This window comes from Arachis hypogaea, chromosome 13 (genome assembly GCF_003086295.3).
Source record: "Arachis hypogaea cultivar Tifrunner chromosome 13, arahy.Tifrunner.gnm2.J5K5, whole genome shotgun sequence".
Taxonomy (NCBI): Eukaryota; Viridiplantae; Streptophyta; class Magnoliopsida; order Fabales; family Fabaceae; genus Arachis; species Arachis hypogaea.
This window is the reverse complement of record NC_092048.1, coordinates 5507313-5533305: the sequence shown is the minus strand read 5'-3', so window position 1 is coordinate 5533305 and position 25993 is coordinate 5507313. Positions and strand designations below refer to the sequence as shown.

Here is a 25993-nt window from a genome sequence, read left to right as displayed (position 1 = left end):
GTTGGACATATTGAAACAGGAAAAATTACCCATTGCTTAAAAGTTTAATATCCATCATGCTGCTCAGCAAATACTAAAAATTTATTTTTCTTTGATAACAAATTGCACATTGCTGATATGGAGTTATGGACGATGAAACTGAAAAAGAGCATCAACATCTTTCAAACCGATCTAAGTTCAATCCACCTCAACACTATATACAAAGACTAATCAGTAAATGTAAACCCTCAACCTACAAAATGAAGCTCAAACAAGAAGCACCATCCATAACAGCCTTGGCCCTCAACTCCTACCCTGGTTGTTCCACAACTCAGCTCCTTCCAGAATGCTTCATAAGGCCTGGAGCTCCTATCAAAAAGGAAAGGGGTTAATAGGATACTAAATCAAGTTCATTAACGTTAGACTTTGAACATAAATGTGATCACGGGTACCAAGGGGAAAAAAGTTTATGTGAATGCAAGCTTATGAACATAAGACAAGAGTGATAAGAAAGCAAGCAACTACCTCAGCGTACACCAAATATCTCTTGTGGTGGATCATATATACTTGAATCAGGAAAAATTTCCTCAAAATCTTGTTTCACTTTGTTTCTCAGAAGTGGATGAGGCAAGAGCCCTTTCAACAGAATCCTGAATGGTAGCTCCTCTGGTGGATCTGGAGAATTTTTCATGTCCTCATACACATTCATCGCATCTGCAGGAGATCCATACTTCAAGAAGCCTCTTATAACCTCAGTATAGGTCTGAGAATCAGGGTAGAGATTCTCCTTTTTCATGCTTTCCCACATTTCCATTACTTCGTCCATCTTTTTAGCCCTTGCCAGTGCAATAATCAAGTCCTTATACAAGTATTTATCCGGAATGTACCAATCTTGCTTTTGCGTCACCTTAAAAACCTGAAAATTCGCTAACATACTTGTAAGACCAACAGAGCAAACACCACCTACAAGTATCAATATAGAAATAAATTTCAGCAAAAAGGGCATGCCCCCAAATCCAATAACTATATCAATACTCTCTTGATATTAACTTTGATTTACTATTCAGCTTAAAATGTCATTAGAAGCACTATTAGTGAGAGTTGATTAAACTAAATAGTATCCTTCAACCAAACCTTAGAACAAAGCATGTTAGTACTTAGTAGCAATATCTCTAACAGACATTCTAACAAACAGGTTACGGGCAACCAACAAAACAATGAAAGAGTGAATAGAAGAGAAGATAGAGAATGAGAAAGAAACCGTGAGGGCGAGAGAAACTTCTTCCTGGCGCTCAAGCTCAGTGAGAACAGCGATCAAGTCGAGCTTCAAGAGCCTCAAGACATGGTTTTTGATGAACTTGTGAAGTTTGTCGTGGTCATCCTTGAAGCGCTTCAAACCTTGAATGACAAAGAGCGCCTCTTTGCCAATGAGCTTCTTTCCTCTCCAAAGTGGGCCTCTGGGCCTTCCGTCGTGGTAGTGCCGGAAACACGACGCCGTTTTGGCAGAGTCAAAGACTCTCAGTAATGGTGGCAACAACAATGAAGAAGAGTGGTGGGTGATGGTGTTGGGAGTTGTGGTGAAGTGTCGAAGGAATACTGAAGCCAAACGAGCCCGTCTCAACATTGTGAAGCAACGACGAGACGCCATGATCAGTATAACGCTTCACTTCATAGTCATGAATTATAGTTATTACTTATTAGAACCAGTAATCTAACTGGATTACTCGTCCAACCGCGTAAATGATTGGTTGAACTAATTAATCCGGTCATAATAAAATATAAAATTATAAAAAATATATTTAAAATTCAAAACAAAATTTAAAAGTATGAATCAAGGTTCTGAAAACCGAATCGGTCATCGAACCGTTTTAACTACTGGTTTATTGGTTCATAGATTTAACCGGTTTGACCGTGATTGAACCAAAAAAACCGTTTTATAATAAAATAATAAATAAAATATAAATAAATACATTAAAACATAATTACAGTCTAATATAAACTTTAAAATATTATCCAAATTAAAAATACTACATAAATCAGAATGTTATGATCTCATTCAAATACAAACTCAAAAGTCAAATAACAAAAACAACCAACCAAACATAAAATGCCAACATCCAACTGATCCAAGTTTGTCATTCAATCTTATTAGTCATTTGGGATTTTCATGAGATCAGCTTGACTTATTCCATTGGATAACTTTTAGTAAGGTATAAATCCAAGTCAATATATGGAAATGCAAACCAAAAACTGAATGTTTGCAAAACATTTCATTGATCAAATGCTGAAATGCGGTGAGATCAAATAACAACCAGCAAGCATCGCAAAGCAAAACAATCATATTCATCTTGGAACGACACAACACAACCCTACCCTAATCAATTAATGCTTCAAAAATTAATCATGCTTCAAGCCATCATCAACAAGGTTTAGAACCAACAATTAATCAATGTTTCAACAATTATTATTACAAAAAACAAAATTCATACCTAGGGTTGAAGAATCACAAGTACAAAATCCGAATAGAAAATCCAGCAACCCAATACCAAAAAATAAAGACAATCTCAATCTCAGGAATCACAATAACACCATTAATTTAGCAAATTAACAAATTAACAATTTGATAAGAACAAAGCAACCCAATAATCTCAATTTCAAGAATCACAACAATTTAACAAACTAACAAGTACAAAATCCAATTTAGCAAAATTATTCACAATTATTCAACAAACAACAAAATTCAGTAGTTCATACTTCACAGCTTAACTAACAATAATTATTCACAATTATTCAACGAAGTTCGCAGTTCAGTTCAGTAACTTCAGTTGAATCAGTTCACATTTCACAGTTCGGAGAGCAATAAAAAATCAGTAAATCACATAGTTAACAAAAAAAATTACCTAGAACTAGAAGCTAGAAGAATCAAACAATTACTCAATCATAGTTAATAAATCAAATTATTCACAGAGCCACACTTCAGTAAATCAGTTCATACTTCAGTGACTTCACAGTTCACAGAGCTTCGCAGAATCAAACAATGGTTCAATCATAGTTAATAAAAAAATTATTCACAGAGCTTCACACTTCAGTAAATCAGTAAATCAGTTCACACTTCAGTGACTTCACAGTTCACAGAGCTTCGCAGAATCAAACAATGGTTCAATAATCAATCATAGTTAATAAAAAAATTTACCTAGAAGCTAGAAGAAGCCTTCAACAGAGCATGCAAGAGGGAGACAGAGACACCGAGTGACCAAGACAAGGAGCAGTGGTGGAGCACCTTCGAACGGGCTTCGAACGGGACAGTGGTTGCGGAGAACAGATCCAGTGCCGGCGGCGTGGCTGCGCAACGGAGGAAGGTTGCGATGGCTGCGCGATGGAAGGGAAGGTTGATATCGATGGCTGCTGCGCAGTGGGGGGAAACTGAGCGAGCAGACGGTGGCTGTTCGACGGAACGACGGCGGCGGCACGAGGCAGTGGCTGGACGGAGGTGAGGGACGGCCAGGAGCTCGATGAGAATGAGAGGAGCCCTGCCCTGGACCGAGTGTGAGAGAGGCAGAGGCGTTCACGTTCTGGAATCTGGCACGGGAAGATGGACTGATGGAGTTAGGGCTAGCTGGCTAAGTGCAACAGCTGAAACGGCGACGTTTCATTCCCCATTCAAAAAACCGACCGGATCATGGTTCGGTTCGACCGACCGGTTCAATTCTAGTTTTTGAAATTCAATTTTGGCATTTGTCCGAGTCTTTCTTCAGCGGTTCATGGTTCGACCGATTCGACCGGCCGGTTCGAACCGAATTTCAGATCCTTGGTATGAATTCACAAACATATTAATATCAACGGAATATCAATTCTTACACATAATTAATATCTCAAAATTTAAAAGTATGAATAAAAAATATATTAATTATTAGTATAAAATATTTTTTTAATTTAAATAGAAAGAACAAAACATAATACAATAAGTAAATCAAATCCAAAAAATAATCTCAAAATTAATATCTATATTTTTATTGGACAAATTTAAAATTTGACTAATATTAATTTTATTTTGATTTGCATCTATATTTTTCATAACATTGTTATAAACTAATTAAAAACTAAATTCACTAATTATACTAAATCAACACTAACTGTGTAAGACTAAGAATCAACTCAATCAATACTAAGAATCAAATCTATTCTTCCAGCAAAAAATTTCAGCTCATGGATAATTTTAAATTCAATTATGATAATTTCTAGCAACAAAAAATTTAGCTCCAAAGATAATTTACAGCAGCAAAAAATTTAGTTAAGTGGTTATTTCAGCAAAACTGTAACAAATTCAAGATTCAGTGATTATCAGCAACAAATTCAACTTAGAGATAATTTTCATCAACCAAAAAATTAGCCAGTGATATTTTCAGCAACAAATTCAACCAACAACAACAAATTCAACTTACCACAGCAAATTCAACAATTTCTAGTTCAGTCATAATTTACAGCAACATTTAGATCAACAACAAGGCAAATGAATTGATTTTAGCAATTCAGCAACATCTCAACATACAGGGAGAAGGAAAGTCCGGAAAAGAGAGAACAGGGGACTCACCAACGGTCCACGGTCCACGCGACGACGACGAAAAGAAACCAGAAGACGGCGAGCGACGACGATCCCACGGAAAGCGATGAAGCAAGCCACGACCCCACGAGTTGCCTCTGCCGCTGGCGACGAGGAGCCCAGGGACGAGACTGGAGTGAGTGAGATGACGAGGAAGGCCGCGTGACGAACGACGAGACGTCGGCGAGACGAACCACGAGACGCCGGCGAGTGTGACTGAGATGAGACTCAAGTGAGATTGAGAGAGACTCAAAAAATGAAGGCGAGACAGAGACGTTCTGACAGATGAAAGAAAATGAAGGCCACACAAACACACGAAAGCGGGAGAGATTGAGAGTGAGTGCCTGAGTGGTGGGTCTACTTTTTCTTGTCCTGGCCATTTGGGCCAAGGCCCAGAACAGCCAAGACCAAACCCAAAACAAAAAACCTCCCACTGCAACATATTTAGTTATTTACAACCCCATTACAAATTTACCAATTAGGAGAGTCAGATTCTCTCAAATACTTAAATACCTCCCTTTTGTATATGCATTTAATAGTAAATTTTGAAACATTACAATTCAATATATTGAAAGGTTAGTTCCCTTCATTATTTCTTCAATGATTGGAAAGTTATTAAGAAATAATAACGTTGAATTTTTCTGATTTGGTTTTGCCTCTGGGTTGAAAATCTAACAAAATCTACATGTACTATATTGGCAACTCTTAACAGAAGTTTACTGTGATTTACGTTTAAATAAAAAAATAAATTAAGAAAATATCCTCTCCGTGAATAAAAACACCAATGCATCCTTTTTGAATGCGCGCATAATAATCATGCAACAAACTAAAAAGAATGTGCAAAAAGAAGCAATTAAGATAAGATAAGGTCCATAAGGATACATGATATGAAAGAAACCTAATAATAAACAACTTTGATTTCAATTATTGAAGGGTCTATAAACTACAAAGACCTACTATATAACATATATACCATATCTCTATACCAAATCAAAACTGGACAGCCTATTAGCATAGAATAACTTAAAATAAAATAATTGGAACAAGAATAACTTAAAATTACGAACCTTAGCTATGAAGGGTAGGGAAGGCTTTGATATGGTGGTTGTGGCTGCCCAGCAATTTGCTTGTATAATTGCGTAACATCCTTTAATTTTCAGCGAGTGTCCACTTTCAATGCACGAGTCTGTCATGAAGAAAAAAGCTATGTAGATCAGCTAGTAGGCTTTGAAATAATTAATTAAGGAATGGAACTAATTAACATCTACCATTTTGTATAAGTTAATTATTAAGATTGTGACTTGGCTTGCAAATTAAGATCTAGAGGTAACGCCACTCTGGTCCATGCTTTATTGACATTATTAGAAAGATATGATTGGGTTCGCATCCAAATCATACTTAGGAAGAAAATCATCCAAAACATTTGTCTATCTCTTTAGGTAACTATCTTTCTATATAGAGTATTATTTCTTTTCCATTTCTCTGGGGTCTTTATTAAGTTTCATAATTTTATTTCTCCAAGTTTGTGCATGTTATCATCATTTTTCTTTTTTCATAAATTTGAACAAAAAAATAAAGAAAATTAATTATGGCTAGTCACAGTCATTCTTGAATATAATGTTGCCCACCAGAACCAAATAAAAGTCCAATTGCTTGGCATGATTCAGACAATGCAAAAGAAATTAAAAGAATAGTTTGTAATTGAGACTTAGACAATTGCTATATTTAATTGAGACTTAGTCTAGGTTCGTGATTGAGTTCTTATGTAATTAACTAACTAATTATATAACCGTCGAAATTATAATATGTTCATGTGAGGACAGATGATACAACTGGTGAATGTTTGGCTTTTTTAATATAAAAAGAAAAACAGCATAATGTCCCGAGTTTGATTCCGCAGCATAATTTATTAAATTAAAATACAAGTCCAGCGACATAATTTGTTTTAGCTGGAAGTGGTTGTCCCGAAGGTGAAAAAAAAACGTGTTGGTGTTTTTGTTGTGTTTACAATACAATAGTTAATCTCTTGAAGTTTTGGCTTCTTCTTGCTCAATAATTAATTCAAGATAAAATTTTACATGAATTGCTCCAAGTCTCTAATGGACCAAATTAAAACATGACTGCTAGGTTTTATGCTGACCTGGTCTGAGTTATTTTACATTCAACTATGAATTGAAACTTATTTTTTTGTTTTACTCGCTCTATGTATAATATTCAGCTGACACACACACTCAAATAATAAAATGATATTGATATAAGGTGACTAACATTTTCTGAAGTAAATACATTTGTAAAACAAAAAACAAAGAATTAATTACTTTTAAACTATTTAGAGGATTCATAGTCACACAGCTAAAAATGATTAATCTAAAGACAATTAGCTTTCTTTTTCATAGTTTAAAGTAATGATATGAAAAACAGTGGTGGCATCTGGCAACGTCGTCCACCCTGAAGCCAGCCTGCCACAGCCTATACTTCCACCTCACTGCCCTACGTGCACACGGACTTTGTCGCATTCTACCTTATACTAAGATTTACATATATGATACTTCAACAATTTAAATTAAGGGTAACAAAAAATAACTTCTATATCCCAATAATTCTCAATAAATTATATTCAGTTTGAGTTGTTACTTGTTAGAGTTTAGACAACTATTAAATAAACATTAAAAAAAAAACAAATTTAACTGTACAATTATATAAAATATTTTATATTATCACTACATTAAAATTAAATTCAATATATTAGATTTTTTAGTTTATGGGATATTATGTACCCTCAATTATATTCATAAAGAAGATTAGTATCATCCTATCATGTATCATAAATAATTTCTTCTTCTATTTCTAGAGTCTACTCTAAAAAATAATCAACAACAATAGCACTAATTATTATTATTAACGAATAACGATTATCATTAAAAAAAAGGAGAAATACGGAACTTATATTTATATTTATTTATTTTGGGTTTCGAATTGGTTTCTCACTCATCGATAATTCCGTTTTGTTCCCCATTGGCCAGTTCGGCCACAAGCACCTCCTTCATCATCTTCTCCACTCAATTTCCCTCCGCTTCGTGCCATTACCCGAACTCTACCTTACCCTACTCACTGTCTCCGACTCTCAACTTCCTTATCTGAGCTCAACAACTAACCACTTCAAACTTCAAAACGCATTTCATTCTCATTTTTCCCTCATCCATCAATCCGCTTTGCGCTGACGGTTAGTTCTCTCTCTCTCTATTCCAAATTCATTTCATACATAGATCTGCTCATCTGTGGCTTCGCTTTTTGTTTTGTTTCGGTTTTTCTGAGTGTGTAGCTACGCGCCGCCGTGGTGCGACTTTGGATCTGAATGAACGTTCGGTTTCGTGTTTTTTTGTTTTTTATTTTTCGTCGCTGGATCTGATCTTCTGGTTTTAGGTTCGAGAGATCGGAGAAGGAGAAGAAGGATCTCATGGCTCACAGGGTGGACCACGAGTACGATTACCTCTTCAAGATCGTGTTGATCGGTGACTCTGGCGTTGGCAAATCCAACATTCTCTCGAGGTTCACGCGCAACGAGTTTTGCTTGGAGTCCAAATCCACCATCGGCGTTGAATTCGCCACCAGAACTCTTCAGGTACTTAACTTTCTCTTTTCTGCAGTTCTTTGCTGCTTCTACCTGTTTGTGTTATGTGAAATTCTAAATGCGTTCGCATACCGTTGTTTGTTTCTTGATCCTTTGTTGTTTTCTTATGTTTATGGATTCTTTTTTATTTAATCTTGCCATTTTTGCTTCTGATTGGATTTCTACGTGGTATTTTGCATTTGTAGCATTGGAGTATGATAATTTATTTTAATGTTTTTGCTCCAAAGCACTGATTGCTTAAGGATTCAAGAATTTCTAAAGCAGATCCTCTTCTGAGATAGTTTTGGTGGAATGGTTTTAGCTTTATGTGCTCCGAATGAAGTGGAGAGGAGTAGAGAACTATGATTTATAAGAAAATTTCTTGCATAGAATTGGTGCGCTCAAGTTAGATACAACTAAGCCTTGTCTCATTAGCTGGGATTCAATATAAAATAAAGTGGTATTGGTAGATCAATATAAATCATAATGTGATGTGCCATACTTAAACAAGCATAAACATTGGATATTTTTCACTCGTACTATATATTTTCATGATATTAAGTAGTACGAGAAAATTCTTATACAAGTTATATGCATTTTCCCAATTGTTAATTGGCCATTAAGATTTTGTAAACCAGTGATTGGTCTTATGCTTCTAACTTGGGTGCCTCAGGTTTTATGAAAAAATTCTCCAGGTTTATGTCTGGTCCTGTTCATGGACAAGAACTCAGTCGGTAACTAAATGACAATGAATGTATTGGTCCTGGAGCGTTTATGTTTGTTACTACATGCTGATTGTTGAGACTTGAGAGTAAACTGTTTTCTTATTCTAAACAGTTGTTTTCAATATGATGTTATCTGGAGATGATTTATGAATTTACCGATAATGATCAATTCTTTGTCGGACCACCACAGGTAGAGGGAAAGACTGTTAAGGCACAAATCTGGGACACGGCAGGTCAGGAGCGGTACCGAGCCATCACCAGTGCTTATTATAGAGGTGCTGTTGGTGCTCTCCTTGTGTATGACATAACTAAGAGGCAAACCTTTGACAATGTGCAAAGGTGGCTCCGTGAATTGAGGGACCATGCAGATTCTAACATAGTTATCATGATGGCTGGGAATAAATCTGATTTAAACCATCTTAGGGCAGTTTCAGGGGATGATGGTCAATCGTTGGCAGAGAAGGAAGGTCTATCATTTCTCGAGACATCCGCACTGGAAGCAACCAACATTGAGAAGGCATTCCAAACTATTTTGACCGAGATTTATCATATTGTAAGCAAAAAGGCACTGGCAGCCCAGGAAGCTGCTGGTAGTACAGTTCCTGGTCAAGGAACAACAATCAATGTTGCTGATACATCTGGGAACACAAAGAGAGGCTGCTGTTCTACCTAATGTGACATTTGAGGATGAATCGTTGCTGGCAGATATTATTTTTTCCCCCTCTTCCAATTCTGTTTTTTGCGCCCCTTTTTTTCCCCTTTCTTTTATGGGTGAGAGAGAAACATGTAGAGTACATTTTACTTCATTGAGTTGCAACGAGGAAGCTTGTGAAATTCTATAAAAACGATAGTGTCTTTGGATTATCTCCTCTGTTATTTGATAGTTTCTCATGAATCGATGTAATATTTGGAACTGACAGATATTGATGATATAGCGTGGTCAATCAGAATGTGACATCTCAGAAGCCATGTAAGATTATACTTAGCTGGTTCTTTCTTTGGTTTTTGTTAGTTCGTTGTTTTTATGAAGGCTACTTTTGGACCAGCCTGCTTGATAGAATATATGATCCCTTCTTTTTAAATCTCCTTTTCCCCCATAGATCAAATCACTTGCCTAAAGTATAGCAACCAACCAACTAACCTTGTATATTAGTTAGAATCGGCTAGCTTCTGTGCAAATACACTAATCATTTTGATGTTTATATTAAGGAAGCAAATAACGCGGCATTATTTATCAGAGGTTATACACTTACACTTATTTATCAAAGGGAAAGGATGTCTGTTTTTTTCGTGTACTTAAAAAGGCTGCAAGTAAAACGAACAAGACACATCCTGTGAAGCTTGACAACTATGCATCTGTAAATACGTGAAAGGAGAAACAATCAGAGAAAAAAGTATGAAATCTCACTCAATTTGTACGGTTACATGTTGTATTTTATATGTTTTCTCACAATGATATCTAATCCTGCCAAGTAAATCAATGGAATTTATGCCAGACTCAGCTACTACATGACAAGATAGAACAGTTTTTCCAACTGTTATGGCCCAAACGTGCAGGTCATGAATACCTTGCACCCCCTTCAAACTTCTGAGGTCATTTTCTAGTTTCATGACATTGATCTCACTTGGTGTCCTTTCCATAAGAATGCCACAAATACTCCTAAGCATAGGCATGGTAGTTCCCAAAGATATAACAGAGAATATGAGTGTACATATAAGATCAACCACCAACCATTCTGGTTTAGCCCATATTATGGCTCCAGCAATCATCACTCCGATAGATTGAATCATATCTGTAATGACATGCAAATAGGCACCCTGCAGATTTATGTTCAAGGCATTAACATTTCTCTGACTACTTGAAAGCAGGTTTAGGTCCTCTTCATCAGTTACTTTAGCTAGTTCCTCGTTCCCATGATCATGATCCAAGTGTCCACAATCATGATGATGATGATGACTATGATTGTGACCATGATGATGGTCATGACTATGACTATGATCATGACCAAGCCATACAACCATGATAAAGTTAAACACAAAACCAAATGCTGCAATTGCAAACATGAGCGTTCCATTCACCCTGGCGCTGCGATGCACAAGTCGACCTATTGCTTCGTATACTAAAAAACCAGATATCCCCCAAATTATCTGCACAGATAAAAGTGCAGCCAAAACCTCAAGTCTATTGTATCCAAAAGACTGATGCGGTGTTGCATCCCAGCCAGAAGCCCATACTGCAAAGAGAGAGATGCAGAATCCTCCGATATCAGAAAGCACGTGTGCCGCATCGCTGATAACAGCTAGGCTGTTGGCCTTTATTCCACCAATTGCTTCCACAAGCATAACAATGGCATAGCAAGCTATGAGTCCACAGAGTTTCTTTGCTGATTTGGATGACTCTTTGGACGCCACCAAACTGTTCTCGTCCCTGGAAAAAGGGCAAACAGAATCGCATACTGACTTGACAATTATTGGAGGAACATCGGATTCCTTAAAGACACTGTGTATCTCAATTTCCAGCTTGGACTCTTCTTCCAAGACTGGAGCTTCTTCTAGCTCCATTCGCTTCAACAAACTGGTTCTACCAACAAAACAAATGAATCATTCACCAAAAGTCATCTCCCAGGACTTACCACATTTATATTGTATGATTGCCAAAATCAACATCTGTCAAAAACAAAGCTTTAGATTGGGTAAAGGCCGTGTTTGGTGGGTTCATAGAAAGTTTGACAATTTCCAACTTTAAGGGTCAGTAATTAACATAAAATAAGAACAATAAAAACATTCTAGTTATTAGCACTAGTGGAGGATCAATAACAATTTGACAACTTCAAACTGAAGAAAGAAGAGTTCATTGCCATAAAATAAGAAGAAAAAAATGACATATGAGTAGTAATACTTATTAATGAGGATTAATGACTAATTTGACAACTTCAAATTGAAGAAACAAGTTTATAATTCGAGGGTCGTTGGGAATTTGAGAAAATCAAAGAGACAAAGCTAAGAGCCCAAATTCCACACATTAAAAAATGTAAACACGTCTTTTGAGTGACCAATCAGAACAAACAAATGTAATCATAGAAAGTAAAAGATGTTGTTATAAGAACAAATTTGCTAGAGAAAACAAGAAAAATTTAAAACAGTACCAGAGTATGATGTTAGAATCTGTGGAGAAGAGGAAAGCCTGAATTGGAAAATGGGAATTGTGTCCGGGGAGATATGAGAAGGAAGAGGTATGAAGCGATGAGATCAACTCAAAAAGTGTGTGAGGGTCATCGGCGGAGAGTTAAAGGCGTGTGTTTGGATTGAAAGGGGCTAAGCGTCGTTTGGAAGTGTTCCGACGGAAGCCCCAACGAGCGTTTAGCTCCCAGCGAGAGAGAGAGAGAGAGAGATTGACAGTAAAAACTGCAAAGAATGTATAGAGCGGAAAAACGGAGCTTAAAAAAAAAAAAAAGTAATAATTGGTCTGATTTGTGATTTCATTCCATATACTGTATATTATACAAAAATACTATTTATATACTAAATTAATCATTAATATATATATATAATTTAATTTATTTTTAATATATATTTATATTTAAAATATATTTTATATTAATACTTAATTTTAGTTGTTAATTTTAATATATACGTAATATAATTATATATTATATCAAAATATTTTTAGGTTCAATTCAATTCATTGTGAATGATAAAATATACTAATATTAGATATTTTAATAATTATATATTATGTATATCATTGTATATAAAAAATTAGTTATTATATATTTATATATATTTGTTAATTTATCTTTTTTATTTATTTTTAATATATTTTAATATATATTTTATATAATTATATTAAATGTATATTAAAATTAATTTTTAAAATAAAATATAAAATATATATTAAAATAAATTAAATTATACCTAATGATTAATTTTAATTATTAATTTTAATGTGTAAATAATTTTTTTATATTTTATATTAATAAATGATTTGGTGGCTAATAGTTGTATGTAAAAGTAGTATAGTTAGTTGTTTAATTTACTTAACTCCACTATACTGTTTTTTTTTTTGGTGACTTCTCCACTATACTGTTGAAACAAGATCAATAGCCAGTTATCTAAAATATTATATTACCGCTTGAATAATAATCATGAGGTATTTCCCAATGATTGGTCGATCTAAATGTGGCTTTTCAACCACTTAAAAATGAATCAATTTGAAGCTCATCATGATATTTCATACCAAATTAAATGCAAATTAATTGAAACTAAACACACAAGCCTAATATTTTCAAATAAAACATAATTTCTCTTTCTGCTTAATAAATCAATATGTCGATATCAATGTCAAATGCATGGATACAATGTCTTTCTTGGGCCAACCTTATTTTTTGGTCGTAAAAGAGGGTTTAAAAAGTGTGAAGCCCAATCTCATTATTATTATAACTGAACAACACCAAAAAAAAAAAAAAAAGAACAACACCAGAAACTACTGGCGGTAATGACTCATCAGAATTGAGTCACTATCCAACTAAGTGAACTAATCAACTAACACATTATATAAGTCTACCATACATTAAAAGTAAAGAGGCTGCACGTAACTTCCCCCGCTCTTTCTCTCTTTCCAGGTCCGTTTTTACTTCACAACAGTTGTTCTGTGTTACTCTTAATTTCATCTAATTCATGTTTCAATGAATCATGTTGTCAGATGTTAATTACATGCTAGTTTCTTGCTTATTGACACATTTGATGACCGTTTTTGTTGTTTCTTGTTTTTTTGTTTCTTTGTCTTAAGAAAAAAAAAATATTATCCAGCATGTCTTCCATCATCTTCGTGCAACCAGGTTTGTAGTGTCTTCACAGCTTTTTGATGATCTATTAAAATTACTTGCTTTTTCTTTATATATATGTTGTTTCCTCTTGATATTTCATGTATGAATCGATGGTTGCTGATAGTGTCAGAATCTGATCATATTTTTCCTTTCTTCTTTGTTCTGTACTCTGCATAATAAGCTCATTGTTTTTTTTAAATTCCAGTTACATAACCTGCTAGATCCATGCACTACTACTACTGCCAATGGATTATGCATATGATAGAAGCTTAGATGTTTCCCCTTGTTTGTATTTAGCAGCTAGTTATTTTCTGTTGCTTATTTATGAGGGAGTATCTTGTATTCAAGAAGATTATATTGATCTTGTAATCTTTCTCAATTTTTTCTCTGGCAGTCTTACATCATTTCAAGTCCTTTCGGTGGAAAATAACACTTAGTCAAGATGGTAAGTTAATAAATTAAGGTTATTTATGAATTTTTATTGGATGAATCTTTATCAACAATTATGAATTTCTGTTAATTTTTGCAGGTGAAGTTTACAGCAGAAGAGCTTCGGCGTATTATGAACTTGAAGCACAACATTCGCAATATGTCTGTCATTGCACACGTTGATCACGGTATGCATCGATGTGGCAGAACAAATTGCAAATGTGAATCTATAACATTCTTGTGTTGATGTTTAATAGTTTCATGTTGCAGGAAAATCCACTCTCACTGATTCTCTGGTGGCTGCTGCTGGTATCATTGCAAAGGAAGCCGCCGGCGACGTCCGGATGACGGACACACGGCAGGACGAAGCAGAGCGCGGCATCACAATCAAGTCTACCGGAATATCCCTCTATTATGAGATGACTGATGAAGCTCTCAAGAACTTCAAGGGAGAGAGGCAGGGTAATGATTATCTCATCAACCTCATTGATTCCCCTGGCCATGTGGATTTCTCATCTGAGGTTACAGCCGCATTGCGTATCACCGACGGCGCACTCGTGGTGGTGGATTGTATTGAAGGTGTCTGTGTCCAAACAGAAACTGTTCTCCGGCAAGCCCTCGGCGAAAGGATCAGACCTGTTCTCACCATTAACAAGATGGACAGGTATTATTATTAGTCTTCAGTTTGTGAATTTGTTACAATTCAGTTAGATTAATTGAATAGTTGATAACAGATGCTTCCTCGAGCTTCAAGTGGAGGGAGAAGAAGCATACCAGACATTCCAAAAGGTTATTGAGAATGCTAATGTTATCATGGCTACATATGAAGATCCCCTTCTTGGTGATGTTCAGGTCTACCCGGAGAAAGGGACCGTGGCGTTCTCGGCCGGTTTACACGGCTGGGCGTTCACTCTGACCAACTTTGCTAAAATGTATGCTTCTAAGTTTGGAGTTGATGAGTCGAAGATGATGGAGAGGCTGTGGGGTGAGAATTTCTTTGATCCAGCAACTAAGAAATGGACAACGAAGAACACAGGCTCTCCAACTTGTAAGCGAGGTTTTGTTCAGTTTTGTTATGAGCCAATCAAACAGATGATCGCAACTTGTATGAATGATGAGAAGGACAAGCTCTGGCCCATGCTGCAGAAGCTTGGTGTCACCATGAAATCGGAAGAGAAAGAACTCATGGGGAAACAATTGATGAAGCGTGTAATGCAGAATTGGCTTCCAGCAAGTAGTGCACTTCTTGAAATGATGGTGTTCCATCTTCCATCCCCTTCAAAGGCACAAAGGTACCGTGTGGAGAATCTCTATGAGGGTCCTCTCGATGATCCTTACGCAACCGCCATCAGAAACTGCGATCCTGATGGACCGTTGATGCTATATGTATCCAAAATGATTCCTGCTTCTGATAAGGGAAGGTTTTTCGCCTTCGGCCGAGTGTTCTCCGGCAAGGTCTCGACCGGTTTGAAAGTAAGAATCATGGGTCCGAATTATGTTCCGGGACAGAAGAAAGACTTGTATGTGAAGAATGTGCAGAGAACTGTGATTTGGATGGGGAAGAAGCAGGAAACTGTTGAGGATGTTCCATGTGGTAACACAGTAGCCATGGTTGGGTTGGACCAATTCATTACCAAGAATGCAACCTTGACAAACGAGAAGGAGGCCGACGCACACCCGATTCGCGCCATGAAGTTCTCCGTTTCGCCGGTGGTGCGAGTTGCCGTGCAGTGCAAGGTAGCTTCAGACCTTCCCAAACTTGTTGAAGGCCTAAAACGGTTGGCGAAATCGGATCCCATGGTACTGTGCACCATAGAGGAGTCAGGGGAGCACATCATCGCAGGCGCCGGCGAGCTCCATCTTGAGATCTGTCTGAAGGACTTGCAGGAAGATTTCATGGGAGGTGCTGAGATAATAAAATCCGACCCTGTGGTGTCGTTCCGCGAGACTGTTCTAGAACGTTCTTGCCGTACCGTGATGAGCAAGTCACCCAACAAACATAACCGTCTCTACATGGAAGCAAGGCCAATGGAGGAAGGTCTCGCGGAGGCCATCGACGAGGGCCGAATCGGTCCAAAAGACGACCCCAAAAACCGGTCTAAGATCCTCTCGGAAGAATTCGGATGGGACAAGGATCTGGCCAAGAAAATCTGGTGCTTCGGACCGGAAACCATTGGGCCTAACATTGTGGTTGACATGTGTAAGGGTGTTCAGTACCTGAACGAAATCAAAGACTCCATTGTAGCTGGGTTCCAATGGGCTTCAAAAGAAGGTGCACTCGCCGAAGAAAACATGAGGGGAATCTGCTTTGAAGTCTGTGATGTGGTTCTCCACGCCGACGCAATCCACAGAGGTGGTGGCCAGATCATTCCAACCGCAAGAAGAGTGTTCTATGCATCGCAGTTAACCGCGAAACCGAGGCTACTGGAACCGGTTTACCTTGTTGAAATCCAAGCACCTGAACATGCACTGGGTGGGATATACAGTGTGCTGAACCAGAAGAGAGGCCATGTGTTCGAGGAAATGCAGAGACCCGGAACACCGTTGTATAATATCAAAGCTTATTTGCCGGTGATTGAGTCCTTTGGATTCTCGAGCACTCTCAGAGCTGCCACTTCCGGTCAGGCTTTCCCGCAGTCTGTGTTTGATCATTGGGATATGATGTCTTCTGATCCGTTGGATCCTGGGTCCCAAGCTTCTCAGCTTGTTATTGATATTCGTAAGAGAAAAGGCTTGAAGGAGCAGATCACACCTCTCTCTGAATATGAAGACAAGCTCTGAACTCACCCTCCTCAATATTAATATTGCATGTATCAGTATTTATATTTATATATGAATAAATCAGTTATCCCTGTAGGGTTTGGACTGAATAAGTACCTATATTAAATTATGAAACTTAACCCATATTATTCATGGATGATCAAATTATGTTTTCTAACACATTACAAGGATATATTTGAACACTACAATCATCACATACATAATATTATTAATGCAAACTTTCTTTGTGATTATTACAAATTCAGCCTATGGTTCTATGATGATAGATCCTTATTTTCGAACAACTAAATCATACAAAGTAATAGGAGGTGCATTTTAGAAGCCAAAGTTATTTAGACACCGTTGACAGTTAAGCCGCCATCGACACAAATGGTCTGTCCAGTTATGTAAGAAGCCGCAGGCATGCAAAGAAATGCTACAATGGAAGACACCTCCCCTGCCTCTCCCATCCGTCCAAGAGGAGTTCGCGAAACAAAAGCATCCAACAGTTTTGTCTCTCCGTCTAAGTTTAATACCCTTTCAGCCAGACTGGTTTTGATTGGCCCCGGCGCAATGCAATTAGTCCTTATGTTATGTTTTGCCCATTCACATGCCAAATTCCTTGTCAGTTGGTTGATTGCTCCTGCAACCAGTTATTAATCCCTCTTAGAATCTCATAATCAAAAGACACCAAATAAATAGGTGTGTTGTTTACCTTTTGCTGCACTGTATATGGTTCCTTTCATGTCTAGTGAGACCACGCCTGCAATGGAGGATATGAAGACTATGCTTGCAGCCTGTGATGATTTGAGGAGTGGATAAGCAAGCTGGCTTATGTGGAAAGCAGATTCAAGATTCGTGCTCACAAGGAATCTGAAGTCTTCCTCTGTGACCTCAGTGGTCTCCTTTTGAAAATTGGTTCCAACATTGTTCACAAGGATGTCAAGTTTGCCGTTAAACAAACCAGAGACTTTAGCAATGAGGTCTTCTCTCTGCGGACGAGACGCCATGTCACATACAGAACCTGTGACATGGTATCCCTTTGCACTCCATTCATGTAAGGACTCATTAAGTTGAGCTTCGTTCCTAGAACAAGTGTGTACCCTGGCCCCTAGCCCTGCTAACTCTTCCACAATTGCATACCTAATATTTGTTCATTGTTGCACACAATGTTAATAAGCTTTTAAACAATAAAAATACATAATTAAGGTGCAAGAAGGGGGAAAAAATGAAAGATGAGAGGACTAGAGAGGAACCCGATTCCTTTGGATCCACCAGTAACGAGGGCTGTCAACCCTTGAAGGGACCATCTACTGCTTTGGCTACCAATGTTTGATGCTTCAGCCATCTCTCCTTAATTAATTATTTCTCTCTCTCTGTTTTTTAGTTACAAAATAGCCTTTTCTTCCATCTTCCTGAATGGGCTATATATATAGTAGTGACATGAATGTGACACTTAAATTTATGATTAGCTAGTGAAAAAAATTCTAATAAATAACCTTGTCTATATGTACTTGTTATATTTGGAGCGGCTTTTACTTATATTTTTCTTGGGAAACTTTCCATCAAGCACCTAATTATTGTTATTATTATTACTTAATTTGAGGAGAGAACAAAGCTACTCCAACGGTTTTGGACAAAAATGTTTTAATCTAACACTAAATTTGATCAGCACTTTGCTTTTACTTTTGAGACGTGGAGAAGAAAAGGAAGGTATTCGTATACTATATCGTAATTGCATGCGTAACTTGGTTCAGTACAGTGGAGAATTCAATTTGGTTCCGCTACGGCATTTGATAAAACTTTGAAAAAAGTGCCTATTGAGGTGATCAAATCTGAATGATACACTTGAAAATGCCTATTGCTATTTGTTTCAAACACTTTTCTGCTCCCCACTGGGTCAAGTATTAACAACCAATGCTCATACACCATGAATAGCCAAACTACATATCATAACACACAAACACTGTTTCTTATTATTAGTAATCCAAATTAAATCATATCAAGAGAACAAAGTGGCTACATAACACAAATATCTAAAACGCATAAGGACACTCATCATGATATCGCATATTTGTTGGAATAAATTAATTCCAATGACCCAGATCATCCATATTGAATCACCAAAAATATATATATCATAATGCGGAAGCGTACCTGAATTCATAAACATGAATTATGATTGGAAGAGTTTGGATCTTGTGGTTCTTTCGATCTTCCTCAACCAAAGCCTTCTGTATTCCTAGGAGGCTGAACTGCAACTCTTTTGATGGGAAAAGAGCAACAAAGGCGGCTTTTGGTATATTGGGGACCGAAACCCTGTAGGTCTATTTATATTTGAGCATGGCACCCATTAAACCCTTAAGCCCAAATCAAATAGTATCTTAAGCCCAAAAGATAATATATCTAAAATCCAAAAAGATAATTATCTAAGGAACAAAAGATAATATCCGGTTTTATTCTCATTTAATTCCAAATCAAAAGTAATAATAACTTATCCAATTAGCATTTAAAACAATAAATGAGATCATCATTATATAAGTCATTTAATTGGAAATAGCATAATTTGTGATTATAATTAATATATGTATTGCCCACAAATAAGTTAGGAAATCAAATAATTTCCTAACAATCTCCCACTTGGGCTATACATATATTATTTCTTGACATAATCACATCTTTATAAACTTTATGCGCGCATCTGAATGCTATTTCTCTCATTACTTTAACAATCTGGTCCGTCTCATACACTAGATATGGAACTACCGCATCTTTTATCACATTAAATGCCGTGACTAAACCACGCCAATCACTATCCTAATATACTTAACGACATAGATCAAATTTGGATGAGTAATATGGAAATTACATGCCAAGTGATCTCATGCATGTCTATTTCCAGCTGGTCCAACTTTATTGAGATCAAACACAATATAAATATTGCAAAATGAACATTTCACATAACATGAAATAAACCATCAACTTAATTCTGCAGAAAAATAACTCAATATCTGTCATAGGACATATAGCATAAACTCCCACTAAACCAAGGCATCACAAATATTGACACCCATCCGAGCAGTGTGCTCATGAAAAACTTTAGGGGTCAATCCCTTGGTAATGGGTCTGCTAGCATATACTCTGTTCCTATATGTCTTATGGAAATCTGTTTTTCTTAAACTTTCTCCTTGACAACTAAGAACTTGATATCTGTATGCTTCGATTTTTGTCAAGCTCTTATTGTTATTGGAGTATAGTACTGCTGACTTATTGTCACAAAATATCTTTAATGGCCTTTCAATGTCATCTACTATATGAAACTCAGTGACAAAGTTTTGCAACCATATGCCATGAAATCGGTATCAGAGTACCTAATGATCTCCAAAATTTTCTGATCTTCCGATAAATAAGCATGTAATCCTTTGTTCTCTTTAAATAACGCATTACGCGTTAAACAGCTATCCAATGATCCATATCCGGATTGCTCAAGTATCTACCCAACACTCCCACTGAACTTGCGGTATACACATTTATCTATAATATTTACCTCAAAATCATGAGGTAATGACTTAATTAAACTTGTGATACCATTAACGGGAAGCTTGTTTGAGACAATAGATGGATTTTCTCCTTTTCTATTGGATCTCCTTAATGACACTTCTTGAGGTTGTTGAGCTTGCTGTATGGGTTGGGGTTGATGAGGATTCTCATCATTTTCTTGTACTGTAGCAGTATCTCGAGCAACAACAATATTCTCATTGTTCTCTTGTACTGTAACTGGATCTACAGTAGGATTCTCATTTTGCTCTTGTACTATAACTGTATCTTGAACAACAATAGGCACAAGGACCTGATCATTGTCAGTTACAGAATCCTCATCAAAAGCAACATTCCTAATATTTCCTTCCCCCCAAACTCAACATCCTCAAGAAATCTCGCATTTCCTATCTCAAAATAGACCTTGATGCAGGATTGTAAAACTTGTACCCCCGTGAACGCTCAGCATAACCAACAAAGTAGCAACTAATTGTCCTTGAGTCCAATTTTCTTTCATGCGGCCTATAAGGTCGCACCTTAGCTGGACATCCCCAAATATGCAAATGCTTTATACTGAGCCTTTTCCCAGTCCAAATTTCATATGGGGTTTTGTTAACTGCTTTGCTTGGCACCCTATTAAGGATGTACACTGCGGTCTTTAAGGCTTCTCCCCAGAGTGATTCAGGCAAGGAAGAATGACTAATCATACTTCTCATCATGTCTTTAAGAGTTCGGTTCCTTCGCTCTGCAACACCATTCATGCTAGGTTTGCCTGGCATGGTGTATTGCGGAACAATACCACACTCCTCTAGAAAAAGAGCAAAAGGCCCGGGATGTTGCTCACCTGTACCATCATATCTTCCGTAGTATTCACCACCACGATCAGATTTGACAGCTTTAATTTTCTTTCCAAGTTGAAGTTTAACTTCATCTTTGAAAGACTTGAAAACATCCAAGGCTTGACACTTTTCATGAATTAAATATAGATACCCATAATGAGAGTAATCATTTATGAACGTAATAAAGTACCGTTGTCCATTCCAAGAGACAGTAGGGAATGGGCCACATATATTGGTATGTATCAGTTTTAAGACATCTTTAGCTCTCTCGGCACCTAATTTCCTTTTGTTTGTCCTTTTTCCCTTTATGCACTCAATGCAGACTTCAAAATCCGCCAAATTTAGGGGTCCGAGAATTCCATCCGACACGAGCCTCTGAATTCTCTGTTTAGAGATGTGGCCTAGGCGTTTGTGCCATAATGATGACGAATTCTCATTCAGTTTTTTTTTGTTTTGTACCCGTTTGCAGTATTTCATTATTATAGGAATTTAAGTTAAGCCTATATAGATTATCCACCAAATGATCAGAACAAATATTATTCGAATTGTAAAAGAGACTAACTTTATTGTCTCCAAATGAACAAAAATAACTTGATTTGTCCAAACGAGAAACAGAAACCAAATTTCGTCTAAATGACGGTACATAAAATATCTCTAATAAATCCAAGTAAAATCCACTCGTGAAATATAATCTAAAGGTTCCTATAGCTTCGACTGCAACTATATTGCCGTCTGCCACATAGATGTATCTTTCAGCATCACTTGGCGGTCGGCTCCACAGGCAACCCTGCATAGTAACACTTACATGAGTAGTAGCAGCAGAATCTACCCACCAAGTATCAACAGGTGCATAACTTAAACTAGCCCCAGAACAAACAAAAGTAAGAACTATACCCTTCTTTACACGCCATGTGGCATATTTGGTACAATCCTTCTTCATGTGTCCCACCTTCTTACAGAAGAAACAAGTTGAAACTTGATCTTGTTTCTTAGCCTTTTTCTGCTGAGAAGTCACATCCGCAGTAGTATCACGCTTTCTTTTATACTGAGAAGATGAAGCCATGTGAGCACTTTCAGTCTTATCTTGTTGTAGCCTCTCTTCTTCTTGCACACAGTGAGATATAAGCTCATTTAAGGACCAAGTGTCCTTCAGAGTGTTATAACTCACTTTGAATTGCCCAAAGTGTGCAGGAAGGGAAATCAAAATGAAATGCACGAGTAAATCTTCAGATAACTCTAACTTTAGTGCTTTCAATTTTGAAGCAAGATGAGACATTTCCATAATGTACTCCCTTATGTTCCCTCTACCTTTATACCTCATAGAGACAAGTTTGCTCAAAAGACTACTTGCCTCCGCCTTTTCATTCTTAGTAAAGAATTTTTCAACATCCTTTAGGAACTGTTTGGCATCTTTATCCTCAGTAATTGAGCCCCGAAACGCCTCAGGAATTGAGCGTTTCATGATCATAATGCTCATTCGATTGGATCTCTCCCACTTCTCTATTTTAACCTCATTGAGATTTTCCAGAGTGGAAGTGGGTTTCTCCTCTCGAAGAGCTATATCTAGATCCATACAACCGAGGACAATCTCCACGGTATCCTTCCAAACTTTAAAGTTTGAACCATTCAGCATAGGAATACTACTAATTTGTGTAGAAACATTGGTAGCTAAAGCCATAGTTTCTGGATTAGAACAAAAAGAATATGCAGTAAATATTAGTTAATTAATGGGTAAAAAATCTATATTGAGATATCTAGTACAACATTAATTTTCAATCTTTGGATAGAAAAATTAACTGTAAGTGATACTCTCATTGCAGTAATCAAATATTGTCAAAATTCCTGTCACACATTAAGCCTTTCTTTGGACCGACTTAATGCGCACATGGAAACTTAAACTTCGCAACCTATTTATTACGCATATATTTTCTATTAATTGGCCAAACAATAACCTTCCTTTGGGCCGATTATTGACCGCATAATTAATAGAAAATAAATAGAAGTGTGCAATGCTTATTATTTGGCTAAACAATAAACTTCCTTTGGGCCGATTATTGTTCGCATAAATAATAAGTATTACTTTATTCTTAATTAGTTATACCCAAACATGTATTTACTATCAATATGTGTATGTAATTCGGCCAAATATAGACCTTCCTTTGGGCCGACCAATATTCGCATGAATTACATATCACCATATTCTTAATGTTTTGAATAAATTAATTTTCACAAAAGAGGCTACTTTGGCAGCATAATGTTCAATCAATTTATTCCAAAACCAAATCTTTATAAAATTGAAGGGTACAATAATCCTTATATCCCAAGAGGATAATCTACTAATTTTATACCAAATTAAAGGTATACACATAATTAAATTGGAGACAATTATAATTTAATGAATACAAAATACATATATTCGATTAATATATCAATTGTCATGCTTGACGTAACAGGATCAAAATTTATAAAATTTTCTTGAGAACCTCGTGATATATATAAATTCACAGTATTGCGTCAATTTCAGAAGGACAACAAGAATCAGGGATTTCATATAATTGAATGATAATTATAATAATAATAATACGATCCAATGATTCTTCTCATATATATATATATTCAAAGAAATTAAGAACGCCGATTAATTTCATATATACTATCGGCAACTTATATTCAACCGTTTTCTTCAAAAAAGGAGCGAATCCATGAATAATCATTATCCACACACATATGTTGTTCGATCATATGACATTAACAAATAAATCAACATATAAAGAGGGCACTTCAATTTATAAAGTTAATGTATACACACTAAAACAAATACTGAATTCACCGGATCCAGAAAATCGAATTCGATCCAAACAGAAAGCAGCAAGCAAACATGTTTTGATCCCGTGAAAAAAAAAAAACCTTAATATTTTTAATGGCTCAATTATGGATGGTTCTGATACCACTTGTTGGAATAAATTAATTCCAATGACCCAGATCATCCATATTGAATCACCAAAAATATATATATCATAATGCGGAAGCGTACCCGAATTCATAAACATGAATTATGATTGGAAGAGTTTGGATCTTGTGGTTCTTTCGATCTTCCTCAACCAAAGCCTTCTGTATTCCTAGGAGGCTGAACTGCAACTCTTTTGATGGGGAAAGAGCAACAAAGGCGGCTTTTGGTATATTGGGGACCGAAACCCTGTAGGTCTATTTATATTTGAGCATGGCACCCATTAAACCCTTAAGCCCAAATCAAATAGTATCTTAAGCCCAAAAGATAATATATCTAAAATCCAAAAAGATAATTATCTAAGGAACAAAAGATAATATCCGGTTTTATTCTCATTTAATTCCAAATCAAAAGTAATAATGACTTATCTAATTAGCATTTAAAACAATAAATGAGATCATCATTATATAAGTCATTTAATTGGAAATAGCATAATTTGTGATTATAATTAATATATATATTGCCCACAAATAAGTTAGGAAATCAAATAATTTCCTAACAATATTGTGATGATCAATTTCATCCATCCAAATCATATCAAGAGAACAAAGTGGCTACACTAACACAAATATCTAAAAACGCAAAAGGACACTCATCGTGAAATATCAATGGAAATGGTTTATCTAGTAATGCAAGAGGCTAAGTAATATGATTTAGTTGCCAAAAGCATAGAAATAGCACTATAGACTTTTAGCCATTGCAAGAATTAATCGTCCATTTGATTAGAAATGATGCCAAAACTAGGGGCAGCGGTCTTGAACCTCTATCCCGCTCTACCTAATAATAGGTTGGCGGGCTTAGTCCAACAGTTTTAGGTTTCTGTTTTTTTAAGAAAAAAAATTACTAAATTCATTAAGCATTAAATTTTATAGACATCTATTCTTATATAATAAAGATAAATGGATAAGTTTACGATTTTTTTATTTATATAAATAAATTAAATATATTAATTACCGATTTTTGTATTTTGTAGCGTTTTTACGAAATGCGTAACATGTCACATTTTTAAACGAATTAAACTTACGCATATTTCGTTTACTTGTAAACGAAATACGCGTAAGTTTAATTCGTTTACAGTGTAAACGAAATACGTGGAACAATAATTCGTTTATTGTGTAAACGAAATAAAATAGGACAAAGTTGCAACAACTATAAAAGGGTGTGCAACCCATTGTATTCTTCACAACAAGTTCACATCCTTCGCCTAAATTTTTTCCAAACCATTCATAATGTCTACTAGTAGTGTATATTTGGTTGTGTGTGTGTCCCAATTGCCTAATGAGGAACGGGATAACAGGGTCATGTTTGAGCGTGAGAATCCAGTGCTGCTGCGCACACAGCGAATTGCCTCGTTGTCGGAGCTGAAGAGTCTGATATTGAGGTACCTCGATCAAAGTGGGAGTAAAGAGATTGGGAGGATAGGGTATAGGATGCTAGCCCCAATGGGGAGTTGAGTATTTCGATTTCGTCTGTTTTGGCTACGCGGCAACGATCATGTGCGGCTGATGTTTGACGTTCATGGCAGAATCATGTGTGAACAAGTGATGGAGCTCTCAGTAGAGGTTGGTGACGTTGGTGGCAGTGGATCTAGGTAGTCAAACTTTGTGCAGGATGATCGGCCCCTCGCACCGCCGCCTATCCATGTTGCCCGCCCGATTTATGAGATGGAGGTTGACGACGA

General features: G+C 36.5%; 5 protein-coding genes across 18 annotated transcripts; 2 read left to right on the top strand and 3 right to left on the bottom strand.

The window, feature by feature from the left end:
• Window positions 1-8: 8 nt before the first annotated feature.
• Window positions 9-4994, bottom strand: LOC112736708 (protein THYLAKOID ASSEMBLY 8-like, chloroplastic). 10 transcript variants are annotated; one of them, XM_025786272.3, is made up of 5 exons: window positions 4571-4994; window positions 3173-3558; window positions 1241-1645; window positions 505-895; window positions 9-348 (listed from the first exon to the last, which is right to left on the bottom strand). In XM_025786272.3, exons 3-4 carry the CDS (start codon window positions 1625-1627, stop codon window positions 506-508), a joined length of 777 nt encoding a protein of 258 aa, XP_025642057.1. In that variant the 5' UTR covers window positions 1628-1645; window positions 3173-3558; window positions 4571-4994; the 3' UTR covers window positions 9-348; window position 505. The 10 variants fall into 10 exon arrangements, with proteins under 10 accessions (XP_025642057.1, XP_025642056.1, XP_072069178.1 ...); XM_025786271.3 differs by having other exon boundaries at window positions 3173-3786; window positions 4571-4980; XM_072213077.1 differs by having other exon boundaries at window positions 9-339; window positions 1241-1640; window positions 4571-4921.
• Window positions 4995-7146: 2152 nt separating this feature from the next.
• Window positions 7147-9996, top strand: LOC112736709 (ras-related protein Rab11C). The gene is made up of 3 exons (XM_025786276.2): window positions 7147-7802; window positions 8003-8201; window positions 9105-9996. The coding sequence occupies exons 2-3, from the start codon at window positions 8037-8039 to the stop codon at window positions 9585-9587; spliced, it is 648 nt and encodes a 215-aa protein (XP_025642061.1). The 5' UTR covers window positions 7147-7802; window positions 8003-8036; the 3' UTR covers window positions 9588-9996.
• Window positions 9997-10299: 303 nt separating this feature from the next.
• LOC112736706 (metal tolerance protein B) lies at window positions 10300-12404 on the bottom strand. 3 transcript variants are annotated; one of them, XM_025786268.2, is made up of 2 exons: window positions 12061-12404; window positions 10300-11495 (listed from the first exon to the last, which is right to left on the bottom strand). In XM_025786268.2, exon 2 carries the CDS (start codon window positions 11474-11476, stop codon window positions 10319-10321), a length of 1158 nt encoding a protein of 385 aa, XP_025642053.1. In that variant the 5' UTR covers window positions 11477-11495; window positions 12061-12404; the 3' UTR covers window positions 10300-10318. The 3 variants fall into 3 exon arrangements, with proteins under 3 accessions (XP_025642053.1, XP_025642052.1, XP_072069172.1); XM_025786267.3 differs by having other exon boundaries at window positions 10300-11581; window positions 12061-12389; XM_072213071.1 differs by having other exon boundaries at window positions 10300-11489; window positions 12061-12387.
• A 1050-nt stretch (window positions 12405-13454) lies between these two features.
• On the top strand, window positions 13455-17168 carry LOC112736705 (elongation factor 2). 3 transcript variants are annotated; one of them, XM_025786265.3, is made up of 6 exons: window positions 13498-13536; window positions 13704-13752; window positions 14135-14185; window positions 14270-14357; window positions 14440-14833; window positions 14904-17168. In XM_025786265.3, the coding sequence occupies exons 3-6, from the start codon at window positions 14183-14185 to the stop codon at window positions 16948-16950; spliced, it is 2532 nt and encodes an 843-aa protein (XP_025642050.1). In that variant the 5' UTR covers window positions 13498-13536; window positions 13704-13752; window positions 14135-14182; the 3' UTR covers window positions 16951-17168. The 3 variants fall into 3 exon arrangements, with proteins under 3 accessions (XP_025642051.1, XP_025642050.1, XP_072069170.1); XM_025786266.2 differs by lacking the exon at window positions 13704-13752 and having other exon boundaries at window positions 13455-13536; XM_072213069.1 differs by lacking the exon at window positions 13498-13536 and having other exon boundaries at window positions 13608-13752.
• On the bottom strand, window positions 17052-19006 carry LOC112736707 (tropinone reductase homolog At5g06060). Its single transcript, XM_025786270.3, has 3 exons — window positions 18186-19006; window positions 17645-18072; window positions 17052-17572 (listed from the first exon to the last, which is right to left on the bottom strand). Exons 1-3 carry the CDS (start codon window positions 18275-18277, stop codon window positions 17283-17285), a joined length of 810 nt encoding a protein of 269 aa, XP_025642055.1. The 5' UTR covers window positions 18278-19006; the 3' UTR covers window positions 17052-17282.
• Window positions 19007-25993: the final 6987 nt, after the last annotated feature.